Source organism: Petaurus breviceps, unplaced genomic scaffold, assembly GCF_028583685.1.
Source record: "Petaurus breviceps papuanus isolate PSGF00001 unplaced genomic scaffold, PetGlider_PUasm1.0 90847, whole genome shotgun sequence".
NCBI classification, from domain to species: domain Eukaryota; kingdom Metazoa; phylum Chordata; class Mammalia; order Diprotodontia; family Petauridae; genus Petaurus; species Petaurus breviceps.
The window spans coordinates 25,153,499-25,176,089 of record NW_027187360.1 but is presented as its reverse complement, the minus strand read 5'-3'; the positions used below and the strand labels follow the sequence as shown (position 1 = coordinate 25,176,089).

The 22,591-nt window shown below is 41.4% G+C and overlaps 2 protein-coding genes across 8 annotated transcripts in view; one reads left to right on the top strand and one right to left on the bottom strand.

Annotated features, from left to right (window-relative positions):
* PRPF6 (pre-mRNA processing factor 6) overlaps window positions 1–22,591 on the bottom strand; it is a 324,132-nt gene that overhangs the window by 120,279 nt on the left and 181,262 nt on the right. The window lies entirely within an intron of this gene.
* Window positions 1–22,591, top strand: part of ZNF512B (zinc finger protein 512B) — a 32,329-nt gene that overhangs the window by 3,953 nt on the left and 5,785 nt on the right. For 4 of the 7 annotated variants that reach the window (XM_069072649.1, XM_069072650.1, XM_069072646.1 and 1 more), the window contains exons 2-8: window positions 4,705–4,824; window positions 7,276–7,355; window positions 9,019–9,147; window positions 11,174–11,994; window positions 12,180–12,412; window positions 12,681–12,752; window positions 22,062–22,208. In XM_069072649.1, coding sequence (XP_068928750.1) covers window positions 4,707–4,824; window positions 7,276–7,355; window positions 9,019–9,147; window positions 11,174–11,994; window positions 12,180–12,412; window positions 12,681–12,752; window positions 22,062–22,208 — 1,600 coding nt within the window. In that variant the 5' untranslated portion in view covers window positions 4,705–4,706. Of the gene's footprint in view, window positions 1–2,964; window positions 3,215–3,418; window positions 3,797–3,925; window positions 4,083–4,704; window positions 4,825–7,275; window positions 7,356–9,018; window positions 9,148–11,173; window positions 11,995–12,179; window positions 12,413–12,680; window positions 12,753–22,061; window positions 22,209–22,591 lie in introns of those variants that run through there. The other 3 variants (XM_069072648.1, XM_069072651.1, XM_069072653.1) reach the window with 3 other exon arrangements.

The window sequence follows — 22,591 nt, the reverse complement described above, 5'->3', positions numbered from 1 at the left end:
CTGACTCCACTGCCAGTGCTCTATTCACTGTGCCACCTAGCCACCCCTCAATAATTTTTAAGAGAATAAAGAGACAGAGACCAAAAAGTTGGCTTTAGAATATCAATTTGGCAGCTGTTAACAGGGTAGACTGGATCAGGGAGAGGCTTCATTCAAGGGGGGGACCAATAAGGAAGGTTGTGAAGTAATCTAGACCAGAGGTGAAGAGGGCCTGAAATAGGGTAGTGGCTGTGTGAGTGGGAAGAAAAAATATGGTGTTCAAAATGTATTCAAAGGGACTGTCAATGGAATAGGGATGGAGAGTGAGAGGGAATTAAAAATTGAGATGACTCTGAGGTTCCAAACCTGGGTGAATAGAAACATCTTTGACAGAAATATCTTAGGAAGAAAGGTGGGTTTAAGGGGAAAGAAAATGAGTTCTTTTTTCAACATTTGGATTTTGGGATGCTTATGTCCAGCAGGCAATTGGAGATATGAAACTAGAGCTTAAGGAAAGATGACAGCTGAATGTGTACATTTGGAAGTCATCTACATAGAGATGATAATTAAACCCATGGGAACTGATGAGTTCACTAAGAGAAGGAGTATACACAAAAGAAAAGAAGGCCCTGTTTAGAGCCTTGGGATGCATCCCTGCAAAGGAGATGAGACGTGTGGATTTTGCCAAAGAAACTACATAGCAGCGTCCAGATAGGGAGGAAAATAAATAGGAGAAAGCAGTGTCCTGAAAATTGAGGGGGAAGAGTGTATATAGGAGGAAGGGTTGGCCAGCAGTGTTGAATGTTGAAGAGAGGTCAAGGAGGAGGAAAACTGAGAAGATTCCATTAGGTTTAACAATAAAGAGACCATTGGTGACATTGAAGAGAAAAGTTTCAGCCAAGTGTTGGCATCAGAAACTGTATTGTCAGGGGTTGAAAATTGTGAGTAAACAGTGAAAAAATGGAGGTAATTTAGACAGCTTTTTTCTCCCAGGAGTTTGACTGTGAAAGGAAAGGATATAAAAAGATAGCTTGAGGGGATGGTAGGGTGAAGAGAAGATATCTAGATATAGAAATGTATATATATGTGTGTGTGTATATCTATCAGTCTATCTATATCTATCTATCTGGAAATGTTTCTAGGGAGCAAGAAAAGAGCCAGATAGTAGATAAAGGAGAGGGAGGAACTTGTCCAAGAAGCAGTTATCTGTAGTCTCGGAATATTCTTCTTCAGTTTAAAGTGCATGAAATACCTCCCCAAGACAAGAGGAGAAGAAGGATGCCCTCTCAGGGTATTTCAAACCCTGGTGTATGAACTCACCAATTGGCCACAGGGCCTTTCTGAGTAATACAGACTCTTTTGTTTGGCGTTTAAAAACCCTTCACATGACTCCCATCTACCTTTCTAGGCTAGTCCTGTATCACCTCCCTTTAGGCACTCTGTGGTCCAGCCAAACTCTCTTTCTTGCTGTTCCTCACATTTAACATTTGATCTCCTATCCATAGGCATGGAATGCATTGCTTTCTCAGTCCTGCCTCATTGAATCCTTGATTCCCTTTTTTGCTGCTCGTGAGTACCACCTCCTATCTGAGGGCTTTCTGGAGTTTCTCAGTTGTTAGTGGCTTCCCTCTCCCCTGAAATTACTTGGTTGTCTGTCTGTCTGTTCTCCTGGTGCTCAGTAGCCTCCCACTCCCCCCTGCCAAAAAACACCCCTAAAAACCACCAGAAATCCTAAAACAAAACAAAAACCCTCCAAGTGCAAGTAGAAGAAAGGATGTGTGGAGAGACTGGTGAACCAGCAGGATGCTTGAAACCTCCAGTGTGGTAGAAAAGAAAAGAACTTTGCCCTGGTCTGATGAGGGACCTTCCCTCCCCTCCATGTGTCAGGCTCCTTATTACTCTGTTCTGTCTTTCATTCAGGCCAGACTCTCACCTCTATTCCTTCTTCTGCTCTTGATTCTCCGTCTCTCTGGCCCCCCATGTGACCTTTCACCATGTGCCTGCTTCCTTCTTGCCTCCTTCCCCATATCTTCAGGCAAATTTGTTTTCTGTAGAAGTCTGTGGAATCATCCATTTATGTCAAGTGAGAACTGTCATATATTTACCTATATTTATGTTGTTTCCCCTAATAGAATATAAGCTCCTTGAGGGCAGTGACTCTTTTTTTAATTCTCAACAGCTGACAGCATGTCATAGTGGCTAGAGTTAGCCTAAAAGCCAGGAAGATGATTTAAATCCTATCTGTGACAAATACTGGATATGTGACCCTGGACAGGGCACTTAACTGCTCAGTGCCCTGGGTACATCTCCAAGTTTAAAGTGTTAATCTGCATGGTTAGGAGCTTCCTTACCTAGAACTCGTGTGTGTGTGTGTGTGTGTGTGTGTGTGTGTTTCATTCTATATGAATGAAATCACAGATCCAGTCCCCATCCTCAGCACCAACCATAGTGCCATGGTAGGCACTTTATAAATATTTTTTAATAAATGAATAAATAGTATTTTTGTGAGAGAGGAAGAGAGAAAAAACAATCTAACCCCGTCCTGCCTATTTAGCTTTTTTATGTATTACTTCCCTTCCTGTATTCTCTGTCAGAGTGATCTCTTACTTTTCCTCATACATGATCTTCATCTCCCACCCCTGTGCCCTGGTTGACTTTTGTGCCTGGAATTCACTTTCTCCCCCCTCCAAATCTTAGAATCCCTGGTTTTCTTTAAAGTCCAGTTCAGATACCACCTCCTATATGAAGTCTTTCCTTATCCCCCTTGCTATTAATGCCTTTCTTCTCCCTTCCCCTGTCAAGTACCTGTGTTTCTTTTGTATATACTTAGATGTGTACCCTTCTTACCTGATGAATATAAGCCCTTGAGGTTAAAGGCCATTTTATTTTTGTCTTTTTATCCCCAGTTCCCAGCACAATGCTTAGAAAACTGTATACACTTACATTCTAGTTGCATATTTATTGAGCACATTTTTTGATGCTTCCGTGAGCCAGTTTATAGGAGACCTCAATTCTTGCCTTTGCCTTTGGTTTCTCCTGCCTTCCTAGATCTGACAATTACATATTTGGTCCTTAAACCCCAACTTGTTTTGACTCTGCTCCATGACCAGACAATAAAATCCCTTGATCATCTTTCTTTCTCCAGTTCTGTATGATTTTAATTTTTAATGGGGAGACACAAAACACCTAGCCCAGTAGGACAGAACTAGGAACAATGTCTGGAAGTTTCAAAGAGGTAAGTTTAGGTTTGTTACAAGAGATTACTTCCTAAAAAATTATAGCTGTCCAAAAACAGAATAGACTGCCTTGGGAAGTGAATGGTTCCTGATTTGGGCATAGTGTGGAAGGAATTCTTATTCAGGTATGGGCAGCACTAGATGGTTTTTGAGATCTTTGCAACATTTGGGATTCTGTGAGAAGAGTCTTACCTCAGCATCTGAGGCAGGAAGGAATATATAGGGGAAATTTAGACTGATCAGCTTATAGAAGGGTTTCCATGGGGATCCTGGCAAATGGAAGTCTTTGGAATGGCATATGTAGTATGTTTCTTTCTTGTCTCCTATTCCTGTTGCTTAGGGCTGAGAGAGTATTTTCCATAGAGCCCCTTATCAAGGTTTCTTAATTTGCCTGGGGAGAGAAGGCTTTTCTCATGGCCTCCTCACCCTGGCTTTATGCCTGCTTAGGAAGTTTGTTTCAGCATTAACCATTGGCCTGAGCCCTAAAGTAGGTGATGAAACCTGGAGGGCATTCTTGAGGACTCAGCATTTTGGAGAATGCCTGGCTTTATTCTTCAGGGGTGGGGGACCTGTGTCCTTGAGTCCACATGTGGCCCTCTAGGCTCTTGGGTTAGGCCTTTTGACTGAGTCCAAACTTTACAGAACAAATCCTTTTATTAAGGGGATTTGTTCAGTGAAGTTTGGATTCAGTCAAGTTGATGACTTAAGAGGGCCACATGTAATCTCAAAGCCAAAGGTTCCCCACTTCTTCATCCAGATGAACAGATAAAAAAGGATCACCTGAACATTAGTTGTCACCATTCATGTCAAGAGTCTTCCACTGGGTTCTCCTCCTCTTGTTCCACTCCAGAGTGGGAAATTCAGCAGGTGATTTCCTTTGCCCCAGTATTTGCCCATATTGTCAATAGACACTTCTAGTTATTAAGATTGGAATTGATGGGTTGGAGGTGGGAGGGTGTAAGATACAGACTCAGAGGTGCATCTTGCCATTGCTTCCACCCCAAATGTGACTGGGGAGTCCCAAGGGAAAACTTTTTCTTTAGAACCATTTGTTATAAATAGAAAATAAAGAATTCTTGGTCATGCTTAGAAATAAAGCTAATTTGGGGGGAGGTGGAGGTGGTGGGGTGCAGCATGTGAGCCTTGCTTTACATAACATATATAAGCCTGTGTGTAAAAGAATTCCTTAATCAAAGAAATCCTATGGCAAGACAGACTTATAAATCAAATGGTGACTTGATAAAGTATTTAAAAGCTACATTTGTACAATATATACAAAGTTTGTTTAAGGTAGAGTGACTACTAGTAAATTCTGCTGAACTTACTCCCTCCCATTTCTTCTCCCTGGTACTTAAGATCTCCCCAGCCCTGTCCTCCCCCACCCACCAGTGTTCCTATTCCCTATTCTCCTGTCGTCCCCTGCCCCACCCCCTGCATCTTTCCTTGTAGGCTTGGTGCATTTTCTTACCCATCTGTACTTGGCTTGCAGAGATGGGTGACCCATACGGAGGAAGCCGAAGGCTTGCAGGACCAAGTAAGGGTGGTTTGGGGAAGGATGGAGAGAGGATAGAAAGCCAGCTCCCTGCCCCCCATGAGCCTCCTAAACTTGGTAAGAATGCTTTGATCATTGACAGACTTCTGTACCCATTCCTCAGAAAGAGTTAGGACTGGGGTTTGCTGAAGCCAGGCTAGGCTTCTTCAGTGTCCTGGAACCTCCACTCAAGACCTGGGAGTCTGACTCAAAGAGGTTTTATTTAATATTCAGGCAATTGGTGTATAGATTTACCTCTTTGTACTGTCTATTGGCAAATTCTGACTTTTGAGACTGACCCATTCAGATTGTGGTCTGTGAGTGAGATCAGAGAATAAGTAAAATCTAGTGAGAAGTGAAAATAAGCCAAAAAAAAAAAAAGACAAAACAACTTTTTTGGACCCAAATACAATATATATAAAGCTATCATATACATATGTGTGTGTGTATACACCACATACACACACATATAAAATACCTATGACCTGTTCTCTCTCAGGAGCATGGATAATTGAGAAATCTTATTAACTAGGTTGACCATGGGATGATGTGGATCTGTCCTGGCTGTTCTCCCTACTTCAAATATACCAAAAAGCATTTTTTTTAAATTTGGTGCTATACAGTTGACAAAAATCTATTTTTTTCTCCTTCCTAATCCTCTTCCATATTAAGAAAAAAGAAAAAAACTATTATAACAAATATGTGTAGTCAAGTAAAACAAATTCCTGTATTGGCCATATCCAAAAAATGTCTCATTCTGCATACTGAGTCCATCACCTCTCTGTCAAGAGGAGGGCAGCATGCTTCATTATCCATCCCCTGGAATAATTGTTGGTTGTTTTGTTGATCATAGGTCTCAAGTGTTTCAAAATTATTTGCTTTTACAATATTATTATTGTATAAATTATTCTCCTGGTTCTGCTTGCTTTACTTTATCAGCTTATATGAGTCTCCCAAAATTTCACTGTTTTTGTACCTTCAATTATTTCTTTTATTAAAATATATTTTATTAATATTTTGTTTTTATTTCATTACAATTTCATGCAATATCTTTAGAGCCATTCCATATAGCAAGGTTGTTTTTTTAAGAAAAAGAGGAAGAAAGGGAAAAAAATCAGCAAAACATTAATATATTGACAAAGTCCAAAATGTTCCGCACCTGTCCTACCTCTTCAAAGAAGTATCTGGGAGGAGTATCTTCTCATCTCATCTTTGGGGTCATACTATTCTTTGTAATTTTGCAGCATTCACTTTTGATTGTTTGGCAGTTATTGTTCTTTCCATTTATGTTGCTGTAGTCATTGTGTATATTGTTTTCTTGCCTCTGCCCACTTCACTCTGCATCAGTTCATGTAAGTCTTTCTATGCTTCTCTGTATTTATCATGTCCCTTGTTAAGCACAGTGTTACTCTCTGTACCACAATTTGTTTAGCTATTCCCCAGTTGATGCTGATGTAAATATTTTGATTTTTATGAGGATTTTAATTCTTGTCAAAGACTTCCTTGGGTTATAAGCCTTTTAGTAGAATTAATTTCTGTAATTCAAATTGATTTGCAAAATGGTCACACTAATTCACGGGCCCAACAACAACGCAGTAGTCTGTCTGTTTTCCCACAGCCTCCAACACTGGCTATTGCCATATTTTTTTCATCTTTGACAATTTGTTGAATGTGAGGTAAAACTTAGGGTTTTTTTTAATTTACATTTCTTTTATTCTTAGTGATCAGAGCATTCTTTTACTTGGTTGTTAATAGTTTGAAATTCTGCTTTTGAGAACTTTGTTCATATCATTTGACCACTTATCTATTGGGGAATAGCTTATGATTCATCATTTATTATGGCATAATAGTATTATATTTCATTCACATAGCATAGTTTGTTCATACATTCCTACTTGGTGGGCACTTCCTTAGCTTCCAGTTCTTTGCTGCTACAAAGAGAACTGCTAGAAATGTTTTTGTTTATATGGCTCTTTTTTCTCTTTCTTTGATCTCTTTGGTGTGTAGTAGTATTGCTGAGTCAAAGAGGGTATGCCCAATTTAGTGACTTTGGGGGCTCACAGTTCTAAATTGCTTTCCAGAATGTGTGGACCAATTTACAGCTCCATCCATACTGTATTAATATACCTGTTTTTCCATATCCCCTTCAATATTTCAACTGGCATTTATTAAGCACTTATGTGTCACTCACTATGCTAAGTGCTAGGGATACAAAAAGGGCAAAAACAGTCCCTGCCCTCAAGAAGCTTACATTCTTATGGAGGAGAAAACATAAATAGCTATATCTAAGATACATATATCATAGATGAAGAGATAACCTTAGATCCAAATAGGCATTAGTTTCATTATGAGAGAATTGCATAGGAATTGTTAAGAGAATAAAACCTGCCCTTCTAGGGACATAATTGCCCTGTTTCAGTTTTGAGCAGAAACTTCTTGTTTTTTTTTCGGGGGGGGGGATGGAGGGAGGGCAGAGAGCATCTCCTCCCTTCCCAAGTTCAACAATACTTGCCTCTGCTTTGTTCACAGGAAATTCTACCAGTGACAAGATGGAGGGCAGGAAGAAAGGACGGCCAAAGGTCGAGAACCAGGCACTGAGAGACATTCCTGTGAGCTTCTATGCAACCTGGAACCCTCTCTCTTTTCTTTCCTTCCCTTACCCTTCTGACATAAAACTGTTACCACTGCTCTGGCTCCCTGAATCCCTTGCAATCCTTATCTAATCTTGTGTCTGACCCTCCACTGTCCAGGATGCTGCCAATCTAAGGTTCTTTACAGAGAGAGTGAAAACACCTCTGCCTCCCTCTATCCTCCAACAATGGAGGCTGTCTGTGTCCCTTAAGAAAAAAATAGATGGTGCAGTGGATAGAGCCCTAAACTTGGAGTTAGGAATTCCAATCTGGCCTCAGGTGCTTACTAACCATAAGACCTTAGACAAGTCACTTATTCTTATCAGTTGTCTGACTCAGTTTCCTCATCTGTAAAATAGGGATAATAGCACCTGCCTCCCAGGATTGTTGTAAGGATAAAATGAGATAATATTTGTGAAGTACTGTGCAGATGTTCAAGTGCTTTATCACTGCTAGCTATTAGGATCATAGATCTAGAGTTGGATGGAGCCTTAAAAGCCATCTACTATAACTCCTTCATTTTACAAATGAATTAACTAAGGCCCAGGAAAGTGAAGTGACTTACCCAAGGTCACAGGAGTAAGTAAGGAGAGGTAGTAAGCATCAGAGGCAGGATTTGAATCTAACTACTTTTGGCTCCAGAGGCAGTGCTTTTCCCACTGTACCCTTCTGCCTACCTCTGATTTTTAAGTTATCTCTTTAAAGAACCAGCTAGGTGGCACAGTGGGTAGAGTATGGTGCCTGGAGTCAGTAATACTCACTTTTGTTAAGTTCAAATCTGTTCTTAGACACTTTCTAACTGTATGACCCTGGGCAAGTCACTTAACCCTATTTGCCTCAGTTCCCTTATTTATAAAATGAACTGGAGAAGGAAATGGTTAGCCACTTCATTCTCTTTGCTAAGAAAACTTCAGCTAGGGTGATGAATAGTCAGACACAACTGAAAAATGACTGAACAAAATCTTTTTAAAGAAAATGGACTTTTGGGGCAGCTAGGTGGCACAGTGAATAGAGTGCTGGACCTGAAGTCAGGAGGACCTAAATTCAAATTCAGCCTCAGACACTTAACGCTAGCCGTGTGACCTTGGGCAAATCACTTAACCCCAATTGCCCTACCTTCCCCCCTCCAAAAAGAAAAAAAAATGGACTTTGAAGTTTTAGTCAATTAAGGTCCTTAGGGCACTAAGGCAAGGGGCTGTGGCAGAGCTATGTAGCTAAAATGGCCTCCTCCCTGCTGAGGGCTTATTTGGTACAAGGAAGAGGACTGGGGGTTGGGGATGGCTAGTGAATCCTATCCTTGTTGAGGGTCTGTCCTGTGATTATTGTTTCCTGAAAGGGAAGTAGGGCAAGTATGGTTTAGTTCTCTCTTGTTCCCCCTAAGAATAAGTAAAGAAATCAGATATGTGGATAAAGAGGAAGGAAAAGGGCTGATTCGGGGTAAATTTGAAGAGGGAAGAAAAGTATGTGAGATAACTGATGTCTTTGTTATCAAATGGGAGAGTGGAAGCTCACCTGGACTCAATTTCATTCAGTAGACATTGATTAAATGCTTGTGTTTGCAGATCCATGCTCTGTGCTTGGGGCAAAGTTTAGATAAGACACAATATAAACTCTTGGATATGTCATCTCTTTTCTACCTCAGCTCTCCTTGATGAACCAATGGAAGGATGAGTTCAAAGCCCACTCTCGGGTGAAGTGTCCAAACTCAGGGTGCTGGCTGGAATTCCCAAGTATTTATGGACTCAAGTACCATTATCAGCGCTGCCAGGGGGTAAGGCTATTGGCTGATAGTGGGGCCTGCTAAAAGGTATATTATAAGTCTTCTCAATGCAAATGTTGTTTAGGATTTGGGAAGAGTAAAGAAGAGAAACTAGTGGAAATGAGGGAAGAGGAGTTGAGGAGGGAGACTTTAAGGCCTTTGGGCTTAAAACTTCAAGTCTAAATTTATAAAGCATTACACCTATGGCAGTGTATACACATACATATGTATGTATTAAAGATTTCTGAATGGTTCTGGGTGGGTTTTTTGGCAGGGAGTGGGGGGGTGGCATGTTGCACAAATCAAAATATATCTGTTCTGGATGCTGGCATATTTCAGAATATTTCTGTGTTTCTTCATGAATGTTTCTGTATGAGCATCTTTTATTTTCATTTATTTATTTTTAAGCAATTGGGGTTAAGTAACTTGCTCAAGGTTACACGGCCAGTTATTTTGTGTGGGTGTTAAGTATCTGAGGCCAGAACCAATCCTGGGTCTCCCAACACCAGGGCCGGCGCTCTTACTCACTGCACCACCTGGCCCACCCCAAGTAAGCATCTTTTAAAAGAACAGAAATCTGTGTGTAATGACCAGGCCTAGAGGACATAATTTTCAGTAGTATATGATTTCACCGCAAGGGACAACCCCTGTGTTTAGTAGGCTCTGTTTATGGGTTATCTCAGTATTGCTCCTCATTCTCTTTCCTCCCCATCCCCACACTTCAGTTCTGGGATTGCTTTTGTTCATCCTCCTTCAGAATCCCTACAGTTGTTTCTCCCCTGTCCCCATACCTGGCTTCTGGGATTGCTTTTGCTGATCTTCCTCAAGAATCCAGAAGGGGGGGCCCTATTTCCTCTCTTACTCCTTCCATGTTTAGCTACCAGAATGAGTATTTCCAGCTTAAGATATCAGTATTTTTGAGTCATTTCTGCACCTTGGTCCAAGTTATTGTGCCTATGGAGATTTCTGGCCATGTTGTCTTTGCAAGCTATTAGCCTGTCCCACTTAGATGCAGTGTCTTTTTCTCTTTCCCTGCCTCCAGCCCCTTAGGAATCTTAAAGTCCTTTGGAAGAGAAGTTTGTTGATGTTTCTTAGATATCCTCCTCTCTCCACAACCAAATATCTTCCCTCTTTCTTTCTTATCCTTTCCAATCTTTACATAAGAAGTCAAGGCTCCTATTTTCTTATCCCCATGCCTTTTGCTCACAGTGTTTCTCTATGACTGCCAGCATCTGTCTGATTCCTACTTACCCTTCAAGACCACCCCCTCTAGGAAGTCTTTCTGAATCCCCCTAGCCAGACTTGATCTCTTCCTCCTTTCAATCCCTGTATCACTCTCTTGTAACACATTGACATTTTACCTTGTCTTTTAGTTATGTGTCCATGTCTTAGCTCTTCTGCTAGAGTGAGGGCAGGGATTATGTTTTGTTCATTTCCATGTCTCTATCAGTACCTCACAGAAGCCTCTGTACACATTAGGAGTTGAATAATATTCATTGAATGACTAAATGAATGTAGTTAGGGTGATATTTTTGCCTCTGGTATCATGGAAATGGACAGGATGGTATATAGCATTTGCATGTTTGGCTATGTGTACATTATATTGAACACATCTGTAACAAGTGACCCATGTGTCTGCTGTGAATGGACTGGTGAATGATAACAGAGGGGTATCAGTTATCTTGCATGCTTTCTTTGTCTACCCTTTTCAAGTTTAGCCCAAGCTGCTTTTGTTGTTCCTCTTTGCCCATGTCTGATTGCTTTGTTCATTTTCTGGGGGAACAAAAAAAGAAGCCATAACACTTTTTTCTTTTGCCTGTGACTTGAAGCTGGGGTTAGGAGTTGGGAACAGAAAGGAAAGGTCAAAGAATGGGACTTTCCTTGTATTTCTCCACCTTTCTTGTGCTATTTGAAATTTGAGGATAAGGAACCTGGGGGCTGCATTTTCCCCGGTGGGAGCATCACCTTACAGGACCTATACTGTTTCTATGGTCCCATTGTCCCTGGGCACATGTGACTCTATCTGCTTCTTCTTCAGGGTGCCATTTCTGAGAAGCTGACATACCCATGCCCCTACTGTGAAGCTGCCTTCACCTCTAAGACTCAGCTAGAGAAGCACAGACTGTGGAATCACATGGACCAGCCTGTCCCAGCCAGCAGGCCTTTCCCCCTGCCAAAAGCTGCACCCCCTGGGAAGCCAGTACAGACCAACAAGCCAGTCCCAGTCACTAAGCCTGTCCCAGTCAGCAAACCAATACCAGTTAGCAAACCAGTTCCCATCACTAAGCCGGTTCCAGTTAGCAAGCCGGTTCCAGTCACTAAGACTATCCCGGTCACCAAGTCAGTCCCAGTTAGCAAGCTAGTCCAACTCAGCAAGCCGGTCCCAGTCAGCAAACCTGTCCCGGTCAGCAAACCTGTCCCGGTCAGCAAACCTGTCCCAGTCAACAAACCTGTCCAGGTCAGCAAACCTGTCTCAGTCAGCAAATCAGTCCCAGTCACCAAGGTGGCTTCAGTTAGCAAACTTGTCCCAGTCACCAAGCCTGTCCCAGTCACCAAACCTGTCCCAGTCACCAAGCCTGTCCCAGTCACCAAGCCTGTCTCAGTCACTAAGCTCGTCCCAGTCAGCAAATCCGTCCTCCCTAGCAAGCCGGTGCCAGTAAGCAAAACTATCCTGCCCAGCAAGCCCTTCCCACCCAGCAAACCCATCCAAATCAATAAGCCCTTCCCACCCAGCAAACCTGGCCTTGTCAGCAAGCCTATTCCAATCAGCAAATCAGCATCACCCAGCAAAGTGTTGCCGATGAACAAGTCGGAGAGCAAAGTACAAAGAACTGTGGGAAGGAGCGGTGGTAAGAAGAGGTACATATGGGTTCTGGAGAGAAATGTCTGGTATCTATCTCTCCCAACCTCTTAGCTGAGTTGGGGGCCCTGCTTTGGATGGGGAGAGAGGCTACACCTTAGCTACAAGTTGGGATGGATAAGAGGGATAGCTGCTTTAAGGCTTCAGTCCCACTCCCCCAGGTCACTGTGCATATGACTTCTAGGGCTGCTGAGAGCTTGGACACCTGCCCCGTCCATCCAAAACAGGCAAAGTTGGAGAAAGAAGGGGATCTGCACCCAGAGAATGGAGAGTGTGCCCTAGACACATGTGAGAGTAAGGACTTCCATATGACTACAGCAGAGGCCATTGCTTCACCTGCTACCAAGGCTACAGGCAGCAAAGAGGCCACAGGCCCAGTATCACCCCCAGAAGAGGACCCTGAGCGTTCCAAGCACAGTAAGATTAGAGCCCAAGATGAGCAAGGGGGAACACCTCAGAGTCCCCATACCTGCATCTATCTCCACATCCACCTTTGCAGTGGGAGTGGAGGAGCTGGAGTCCCCTCTGTACTCTTTCTGGAATTGATATAACAGGGTAGGAATGGTCCTTGGGGTGGGGGGAGGGCCCTAGAATGGTTAGATGCGGGGTGGCACTAGAGGTTGACCCTTTTCTCTATGGTTATTTGACCAGATTTGGTCGTCTTGTTTTCTCTCCCTCGAGTCAGGAAGGAAACAAAAAACGCCTAAGAAGTTCACTGGGGAGCAGCCATCGATCTCAGGGACCTTTGGTCTTAAAGGTAAGGACTCTTCCCCAAGAGCTAGCACCATTCTTTACATGTAATACAGGTTTAATAAGTGGTAGTAGTTTAATAAGTGAACTCTTCACCCCAAGGCAAATGGGAGACCCCAGGAAATCCTCCTAGAATCTGAGTAAAAATGGATATGATTTCAAGAAGTGCTAATCTCCCCTTTCTACATCCCAGTTCTCTCCAAATTTGGAATAGAATTCTTGGATCTTTTCCCAGTGGAGTTGCTGGGAGGCAGAGCCAGAACTAGCACAGGGCCACTGGGGTTGTGTTTAGGCAGCAACATGGGGAGATGTTTCCTTCCCTCTTCAGAGAACTCACTACCTCACCTGCTGCCCATTCCCTTACAGCCCAGGGCTGCCACTCATCAGGGTCCTAGGGCCTTTACTCCTCTTTCCCAAGGCTGCTTTTTTGAAGTCTCTTTGGGTTACCTGGGCTTGGTGGTCCTATGTCATAGCAGGAGGGCAAGGGACAACAAGAGTTTAGGGTAAGGAGGAAAATCACCTAGATGAGGAGGAGGGGATGGATGGGAAGACTAGATTTCATGATGTCAACCCCGCTATGCTAGTGAAGCTCAGTATAAATTCGAGCTTAATGTGCCATACCCTCAGGTAACACCCAGTCAGTATATACCAAGTATGAAAGGTGGCAAGACCATGGGAAGAGTTGGGAGACTCATGCATGTATGTGCAGTTAATTACAAGATCAATTCCTAGCACACCTTTTGAGAACTACTGTTATAGATAGACCTGTGGCATGATCTGATATGATCTAGTCATCTGAGAGATGAGGGTGCTGAGGCCTGTTAGTGGTGGCATAATTTGTCTGATACTCCACAGCAAGTTGGGCTTTTGGTCTTAGACTCAAGACATCTTAGTCTAGTCCTGACCCTAGCACCTTAATCCATCCCAGATTGATACCCTCGTGTGGCACTTGTCACAAATTCCTTGTCTTTTGGTTATTTTCATGCCTGTCATTTCCCTGCTGAATTATAAGGGAGCAGGGCCGTACACACAGTGGACATTCGATGAATGGGTTTTTTTTTTTTAGTGAATGAAAGTGGAATATTTTACAGGCAGATTACACAGGATAGCTATGTTTTTTGAAGAGTCTGAAATAAAGATCTCATCTCATCTCATTCTTTTTTTTTTTTTTGCCTTTTGGAGGGCAGTTGGGGTTAAGTAACTTGCCCAATGTTACACGGGGTTAAGTGTCTGAGGCCAGAACCAAACTCAGGTCCTCCCAACTCTGGGGCCGGCACTTTACTCACTGTGCTACCTGGCCACCACTCTCATCTCATTCTTACCAGGAAAGAAATGGAGCCTGACAGAAAAGTGACTACCAGCATAGGGAACCTGTGGCCTCAAGGCCACATGTGGCCCTCTGGATTCTCAAGTGCAGCCAGAAATGAAGTTTGGATTCAGTGGAAGGACCGTACTTGAGGACCTAGAGGGCCACAGGTTCCCCACCCCTGGGCTAGTCCTAACTGCTCAGTGTGATAGAGCCATGACTAGAAATGATTCTTTACTATATCTCTTATGCAAACTATGAGAAAACACTCTTAATAACAGAGGAATGCATTCTCCTTCAAAGATAGAGTTGGTCTGAGTCTCCTTTGTTCTAACTCTATGTTTCCTTCTTTTTCAACATGCTCAATATTGTTTCCATTACTAAGGGTTTAGAAGATGGTCAGTCAGCTAGCATTTATTAAGCATCTATTGGCACATGTTAAGCACTGAGAATACAAAGATAGGCAAAGAATAAACAGTCCTTGTTCAAAAAGAGCTCATAGTCTAATGGAGGAGAGATAACATGCAAACAACTATGTAAAAACAAGATATATATATATATATATATATATATATATATATATATATGATGAATTAAGAGTAGGCTTAGAGAGAAGGCTCTGAGATTAAGGAGGACTGGGAAAGGCTTCTTGCAGAAGGTGGGACTTGAAGGAAGCCAGAGAAGCCAGGAGGCAGAGATGAGGAGAGAGAGCATTCCAGGCATGGAGGAGAGCCAATGAAACTACTTAGAGTCAGGAGATAGAATGTCATATGTGCAAGGCACAACAAGGAGACCAGTGTCGCTGGATGGAAGAGTTTGTTGGGAGGAGGAAAGTTGGAAATAATAGGAATGGGGAATTACATCTATTCCAGTGAATAATATGAATGATGATGAAATGATGATTGGATTTCAAGGAAGTTTAGTTTAGTACTTCATGGATCTGTGTTTTCATTGATGAGAGTACTCCCAGAACCCACCCATTAAACTATTTCCACAACTTCCAAGATGGTCATTTGAGAATTGTGGTCCCCAAAATTCATCATTTTGTGGCTCACCTGGTGATGAATCTCTTCAAATGTAGCTTATTTTGATGACTTATTTTCATTCAGATTGATCTTGGGCTCATGGAAGCTTTGCAAACAAGAATGTAAGCCTCTGCCAAATTGAAAATACTTAATGGTGGGCCCAGCAATGATCAGAAGGGATACCTGATTACAGATTGTGGAGTCCCTGGCAGTACAGGACCTTTATAATTCCTTAATTCCCTTGACCTCCAAGTAGGACCCAATTTAAACAATCCCATTCAGAATGGTTTCTCTCTTAGCTTTATTGGGTCTCCAGGGAAAGAACATACACAGTCTCTCTTAGCAATTCCCATTGCTGCATAATTGACTATCCAAGACAATGTGTGATACCATTGTAAGAGTGGTGGAAAATGAGGGAGAGGCTAAGTCTGAGTCAGTATCAACAAAGTGAAATAGAAAACTGAGGAGAGAAGGGAAGCATAGGGCTTAGGGGGAAAGGTTGTAGAATGATAATAAGTTCAGTCAATAGAGAGGCAGCATGGTATAAGGGAAAGAATGTTGGAATTGAGTCTTGAGACTGGATTTCAGTTTGACCTCAGTCTCTTGGGATCATAGAATTATAAATTTAGAGCTAAAAGGGATGGTAAAGACCAGCTAACCCAACTCCTTTATTTTATAGATGAGGAAACTAAAGCCCGAGATCACCCAGGTGTCAGAGGCAGAATTTGCACCTGGATCCTCTGACTCAAAATCAGGTGCTTTTTCCACTGCATCACTTCTTACCTATATGATCTTGGGCAAGTCATTTACTTTTTGGGCCTCAGTTTCCTATCTGTTAAATGAGACAATTGGATAAGTTGGCCCCTGAGGTCTCTTCTAACTCAGAATTCCTGTTTAGATTCTTTTTGCTGTCGTTTATGAACCATTGGGTTATCCCTTCTTCTGAATTCAGAACCTAGCTTACAGTCTTTAGCATTCTAACTTCTTCCTCTTTTGAATATCCTGTCCTTCTAGTCTTCACTAGTCCTCACTTCACATGTACTGGGTCTGTCTGAGTGGCCATACCTTACACCTTCCTTACCTCACTGAATTTCCTGCTTGACTGATTTTGACTCAGGTGCCAGAATTCCTGATTTAGGTTATGCCAAGAGCATGATACCTTTCTGGATCCATTATGACACTTGTAAGATATATCCATTACTATAATACTGTCCCCAGTTACTCTCATATGTCTGTAAATACCAAATATGTATAACCTCATACTCTAAGAGAACAATTAACACCTTCAAGGACCTATTTAGATTTTTATGAATGATTCAGCAAACATAAGGTCATACTGAGGGCAAAACACTGTCCTAAATTTTGGGGAGATGCAAAGTTTAAGTAGGATGAGTGGCTACATTCACAGAACTAACAGTCTAGTAAGGGGATATCACAAACACTGGTGACCATAATACAAAATCTGACATTGATAAGCATATTAGAAATACACAAAACAAACCATTCCCTGAAGTAAATTCAAGGGGGAAGGTCATTACTGATCAGGAGATTCAAAGAAGGCTTCATGGAGGAGAGGTGGCATTTGAGTTGGCCATTAAAAGCTGGGTTGTAATTCATCAGGCTATAAGGCAAAGGAAGGACATTGCAAACATAGGGAAGAGTTCAGGCCAAGGCATTGAGGTAGGAGATTGCAGGATATGGTTGGGCAATAGAGAGTAGGCTGTTTGGGCTGAAGTGTAACATGTAGAGGGCAAAATCACATTAGAGAAAACTGGGAAGGTGGACTGGTGCCAGATTGCAGACAGCCTTAAATGCCAGACCAAGGAGTGTGATTTATTCAGTATGCAGCAGGATCATAAAATGATTCAGAGCCACGTGGAATCTTAGAATTAATCTAGTTCAACCCTCTCATTTTACAGTTCAGGAAACTGGGGCCCAGAGAATTAATTTGCCCAAGGTCAGTTAGCAGTAGAGTCAGAATGTGAGCCCATGTTTTCTGACATCAAATTCAAATTCAGTGTTCTTTCTACTGCACCAAACTTCTCCATCAAAAAAAAAAAAAAAAGAAAAGAAAAATGGTGGAGTTGAAGATTTTGGGGCAAAAAGATGACATGACGAGATTTACATATAAGTATAATTAGTCTTACAGCAGAATGAAAGATGAAATAGAGGGGAAGAGAATAGAAGTGACCTTTTAGGAAGTTTTGATAATCCAAGGTGCTCATAATCCAAGTTTAAATGGTGATAATGGCAGTGAGACTCGAGATTGTATAAATTCCAGAGATATTCTAGAAGGGTTTTTTTGGTTTGAGCTGAGGGCTCCTCCCTGCCTTAGGTTCTTTAATTCTGAAGCAAGTAACAACATACTTGAATTGAATTTCCAGGAGTCTTCAGAATGAGTGATTTTCAACTGTCATGAGACTTAGGTTCTGACCTGAAACTGCAAATGACCATCCCAGAATTGCCAATAACACTCTAAATAAAAAATGGGCAGCTTTATTATGATTAAGAAATGACCAAACTGGGGCGGCCAGGTAGCACAGCAAGTAAGAGCACTGGCCCCAGTGTCGGGATGACCTGGGATCGAATCCGGGCTCAGACACTTAGCACCCACCCAGAAACAGCTGGCTGTGTAACCTTGAGCAAGTTACTTAACCCCAGTTGCTTTAAAAAAAAAAGGAAAGAAATGACCAAACTAATTTATAGAGTTTGATTAATGCCTTTTGTTTTTATATCATTTGCTTTTAGACATATTCCTTTCCCCCTTTGCTCTTTACCCCCGTTCTCTACTATTGAACCCTGTCTTACAACAAAGAAAACAATTAGGCAACACTAATATATGCTGTGACCTTGCCTGATAGTGTATTCAGTGTCTTGCACCCCTACAGGAGGGATGATTATCTGTTCTCCAGAACTGAAATTGTCATTACAGTTATTTAGAATGCAACTGCCTTCTTTGTGTTCTTTCATTTACATTAGGGTAATCATTGTGTATATTGTGGCCCTGGTTCTTCATTCTGTCTATATTACATGTTTCTCTGAATTGCCCATATCTGTCATTTTAAAAAATCCTTCATTTTTACATCACCTTCATTTCCAAATATATTCTTCCAAGAGGAAAAAAAGTAATTCACCAAAACTATTGGACGATCAGGGGAAGAGCAGGAAGGTTAAGGGAATGGGTCAACCTTACTCTCACTGAATTTGCCTTAAGGAGGGAATAACGTACTCACTCAATTGGGTATCTTACACTAAAGGAAAGTAGCAGGGAAAGGGATAAGAGGGGGGGATGATATAAGGGAGGGCAGATTTGGGGAGAGGGTAGTTAGAAGCACACACTTGAAAAGGGACAGGGTCAAAGTAGAAAATAGAGTAAGTGGGGGGTGAGATAGGATGGAGGGAAATAAAGTCTTTCACAGTATAACTACTGTGGAAACATTTTGTAGCTGCACATGTACAACCTGTTGCTTGTCTTCACGGCGGGGGTGAGTGAGGAGAGAAGAAGGGAAAGAATCTGAAAATCAAAATTTTAAAAACAAATGTTAAAAAAAAAGTTGTTTTTACTTGCACCTGGGAAATAAGATATACAGGTACTGGGATATAGAAATCCATCTTGCCCTTCTAGAAAGTTAAGGGGGAATGGGGGAGGATATAAGAGAGAACAGATTTGAGGAAGGGGTATTCAGTAGGCTTGCTATCTTGGGGTGGGGGTAGAAAGACGGGGAGAAAATTTGTAACTCAAAATCTTGTGGAAATGAATGTTGAAAACTAAAATTAAATAAACTGGAAAAGAAAAAGAAAAAAAACTATTGGACCATAAACTGAATATGACAGCATATACAATGTTATGCACCCATAATCCCTCATCTCTGCCAAGAAGATTATTTTACTTCTTCTTTAGAGCCAGGTTTGATCATTATAATCAGTACAATGCAGACTTGTTTGTTGTTTTTTTTTTTTTGTATCTTTCCATTTACATTTTTCCTGTAATTATGTGAATAGTTTTCCTGGTTCTGCTTACTTTACTTTGTATCAGTTCATATAAGACTTTTAATGTTTCTCTGTATTCATAATTTCTTACAACACAGTAATATTTCATTACATTTGTGTATCAAGGTTTACTTATCCATTGCTCAATTGATGTGCAGCTATTGTTTTCCTGTACTTTGGTACTACAAAAAGTGCTGCCCTAAATATTTTGCTGTTGATCTTTATAGTACAATAATATTCTATTATATTATACCACAGTTTGTTTAGCTATTCTCCAATTAATAGGCACCCACTTTGGTGTTTTTTTTTTGCTATCACAAAAATGTTACTATTCATTCATGTATTCAGCAAGCATTTATTATGTGCCTACTATATGCTAAGCACTAGAGCTAAAAAGGACAAAAACAATAAAGCCTTTGCCCTCAAGGAGCTTACATTTTATTAGGGGAAATAACATGGACACATCACAACAAAATATATACAAAATAACATCTGGGGAATGTAGGAAGGTACTAGCAACTGTGAAGATCAGGTTAGGCCTCTTATAGGAGGAGGTACTTGAATCTTAAAGGGAACCAGGGATCCTCTGAGATAGAAAAAAAGTGCATTCTATTCATGGATGATGTAAGGACCAGAGAGGTGAGACATGGAATATTATGGAAGGGTACCATCAAGGCTAGTTTCTCTAAAATATAGATTGTATGAAACAGAGTAATATGTGATAAGCCTAGAAAGGGAGACTAGAGCCAGATTATGAAAGACTTTATTTTTTAATTAATTTGTTTATTTATTTTTAGTTTACAACATTCAATTCCACAGTCCCTTGAGTTTCAGATTTTTCCCCCTCCCTCCCCTCCTCCCCAATCATGGTGGCATGCACTCAAATATAGGATCTACAAATATCTTATGAAAGACTTTAAGTGTTAGAGGAGTTTGTATTTTATCCTAAGGTAATAGGAAAGTACCAAAGTTTGTTGACAGCATTAGGGCATGGGGAGGGGAAGAATGACATGGTCAGACTTATATTCTAGGAATATCACTTTAGCAGTTGTGTGAATTTAAAAGTGTGAAGGTAGAATTCAGGGAAGTCATTTTGAAGACTACTGCAAATGATCCAGATGTGAAGGAGTGGGATCTGGATTCATGTGGTTGTAGTGTGAATAGAGAGAAGGGGCCATATACAAGAGCTAATGTGGAAATAAGATTGATAAAACTTGGCAACTGAGTAAATATATCAGATGAGTGAGAGTAAAGGGTAGAGGGTGACTATTAGGTTGGAAAGAGTTAAAAAGTAAAATGATTGAGAAAAGGAGAGGTAGAGGCAATGAATAGAGACATTTTTCTTGGCATTTGACTATGAAGGGGAGAAGGGACATAATGCTTTATATACATATTTTAGTGTATGTGGGACATAATGCTTTATATACATATTTTAGTGTATGTGGGATCTTTCTGTCTTTGACCTTGGAACCTATGCTTGACAGAATTACTAGGTTAAAAGATGTGAACATTTTAGTGATAAATTATTTTTCAGAATGGAAACCAGACCATTACAGCTCCAACAACAATATGTTGGTGTGTCTGTCTTTTTTTTGTAGCCCCTCTGTCAATGATGATTGTATTTTTATCATCTTTACCAATGTGATGAATATAAAGTGAAACCTCTGAAGTTTAATTTGCATTTCTTATGAATTATTTGTATCAGTCATTCATATGATTAGTTTTTGTTTTTTTGTTTGTTTGGGGGTTGTTTTTGCTTTTTGGAGGGCAGTTGGGGTTAAGTGACTTGCCCAAAGTCACACGGCTAGTAAGTGTGTCTAGTGTCTGAGGCCATATTTGAACTCAGGTCCTCCTGACTCCAGGGCCGGTACTCTATTCACGACGCCACCTAGCCACCCCCATATGATTGTTAAGAGTTTGTAATTCTTTTCAAAACCTCTGTTCTTTTGACCACTTATCTCCTGGGGACAAATGAATTCTAATTAATACATGGTCTAATTTCTACTGTCATGGATATGAGTTGTACCCTATGGATGCATGTGTGTGTGTGTGTATGTGTGTGTGTGTGTGTGTGTGTAACTCAGCCTTATAAATCATAATTCAAAACACCTACTATGAGGGGCAGCTAGGTGGCGCAGTGAGTAAGAGCGCCGGCCCCAGAGTCAGGAGGACCCAGGATCAGTTCCAGCCTCAGATACGTAACACCCACACAAAATAACTGGCCGTGTAACCTTGGGCAAGTTACTTAACCCCAATTGCTTTAATAAAAAAAAAAAATAACTCCTACTATGAGTAGAACCTTGTGTTACATTCTAAGGGAGATGCAAAATTGAGCTAAGACAGTTTATGCTCTCATGGAGCTTGCTGGATCATCTGGTTTTGCACACATAAGTGTAACACTCAACACTGTATGGTAAGTTGGGAGGTGGAAAACAGAATGCTGGGAGAAGATTCTTCATCTGTCAAATGAGGAAGTTGAACTCAGTGATTTTTATGGTCTCTTTCAGCTTTTAATTCTTTGATCCAAAGAACCTTTTTTGTGATATGACTCATTTTCCTTTAATATAGCTGCTTAGTAAAGTCAGATTTTGTGTCAGGTGTTCTTGTAGCTTAGCTTATATTTATCCACATATATAATGTAAAAATGTCCCTTGGGTGTGAGGCCCCTGGGTTAGAATTCCGGGAAAGTCCCTGAGGCTCAGTGTTAAAATAGTAGACTCAGGACCCCAGAGATATCAAAGGGGAAGTCCTTTGGGTTAATGTAGTAGAGAAATCAGGAAGGTTGGCTACCCTATCTGCTGACTATTCCTGGGGAACCACCCTGAAGGGGATATCTATGGGGCTCTGTGTTTTCCTGAGAAACCCTTAGTATCTCCCTGAAGCCTATGGTAGGGCCTAGAGGTATGACTGTAGATCTTGGTGCATCCAAAAGGGACTTGGGACTGGGTACTAGACATGACAGTGGGTCTGATAGTGACATCCTTGTCCCTCCCAGGCCTTGCCAAGGCAGAGGACAAGGCCAAGGCACACCGTGCCAAGAAGTTGGAAGCCAGCAGCAGTGCTGAGGAGGGGAGGAAAAAGGTCTTGGCAGCTAATGTGAAGAAAGAGGTGGTACCTATAGCCACAGCTCACCTGAGCACAGGTGAGTAGCTGAAAGGAATTCTCCCAGCTTAGGAAAGAATAACACCAAATAATGGGCTGATTCCTGTCCCAATAACAATAATAGCTCACATTTTTATTGAGATTTTCAAAGCACTTGACAAACATTTGATCCCCATAATGAACCTAAAGGTCAGAGAAGTTAAATGACTTGCCCAGGGTAACACAGTTTCTAGGATAGGATTAAAACACAGATCTTCCTGACACCCAGTCCAGCTCTTGATGCTGTTTACCACACAGTCTTCTCTGATGGCCTGGGGAAGTCAGTTAACTTCTCTGACCTTTAGGTTCATTATAGAACAACGCGGGGGGGGGTGGGGGCGGGGTGGAAAAAGTGGGCCGGGGAGGTTTGAAAAATGAGATATT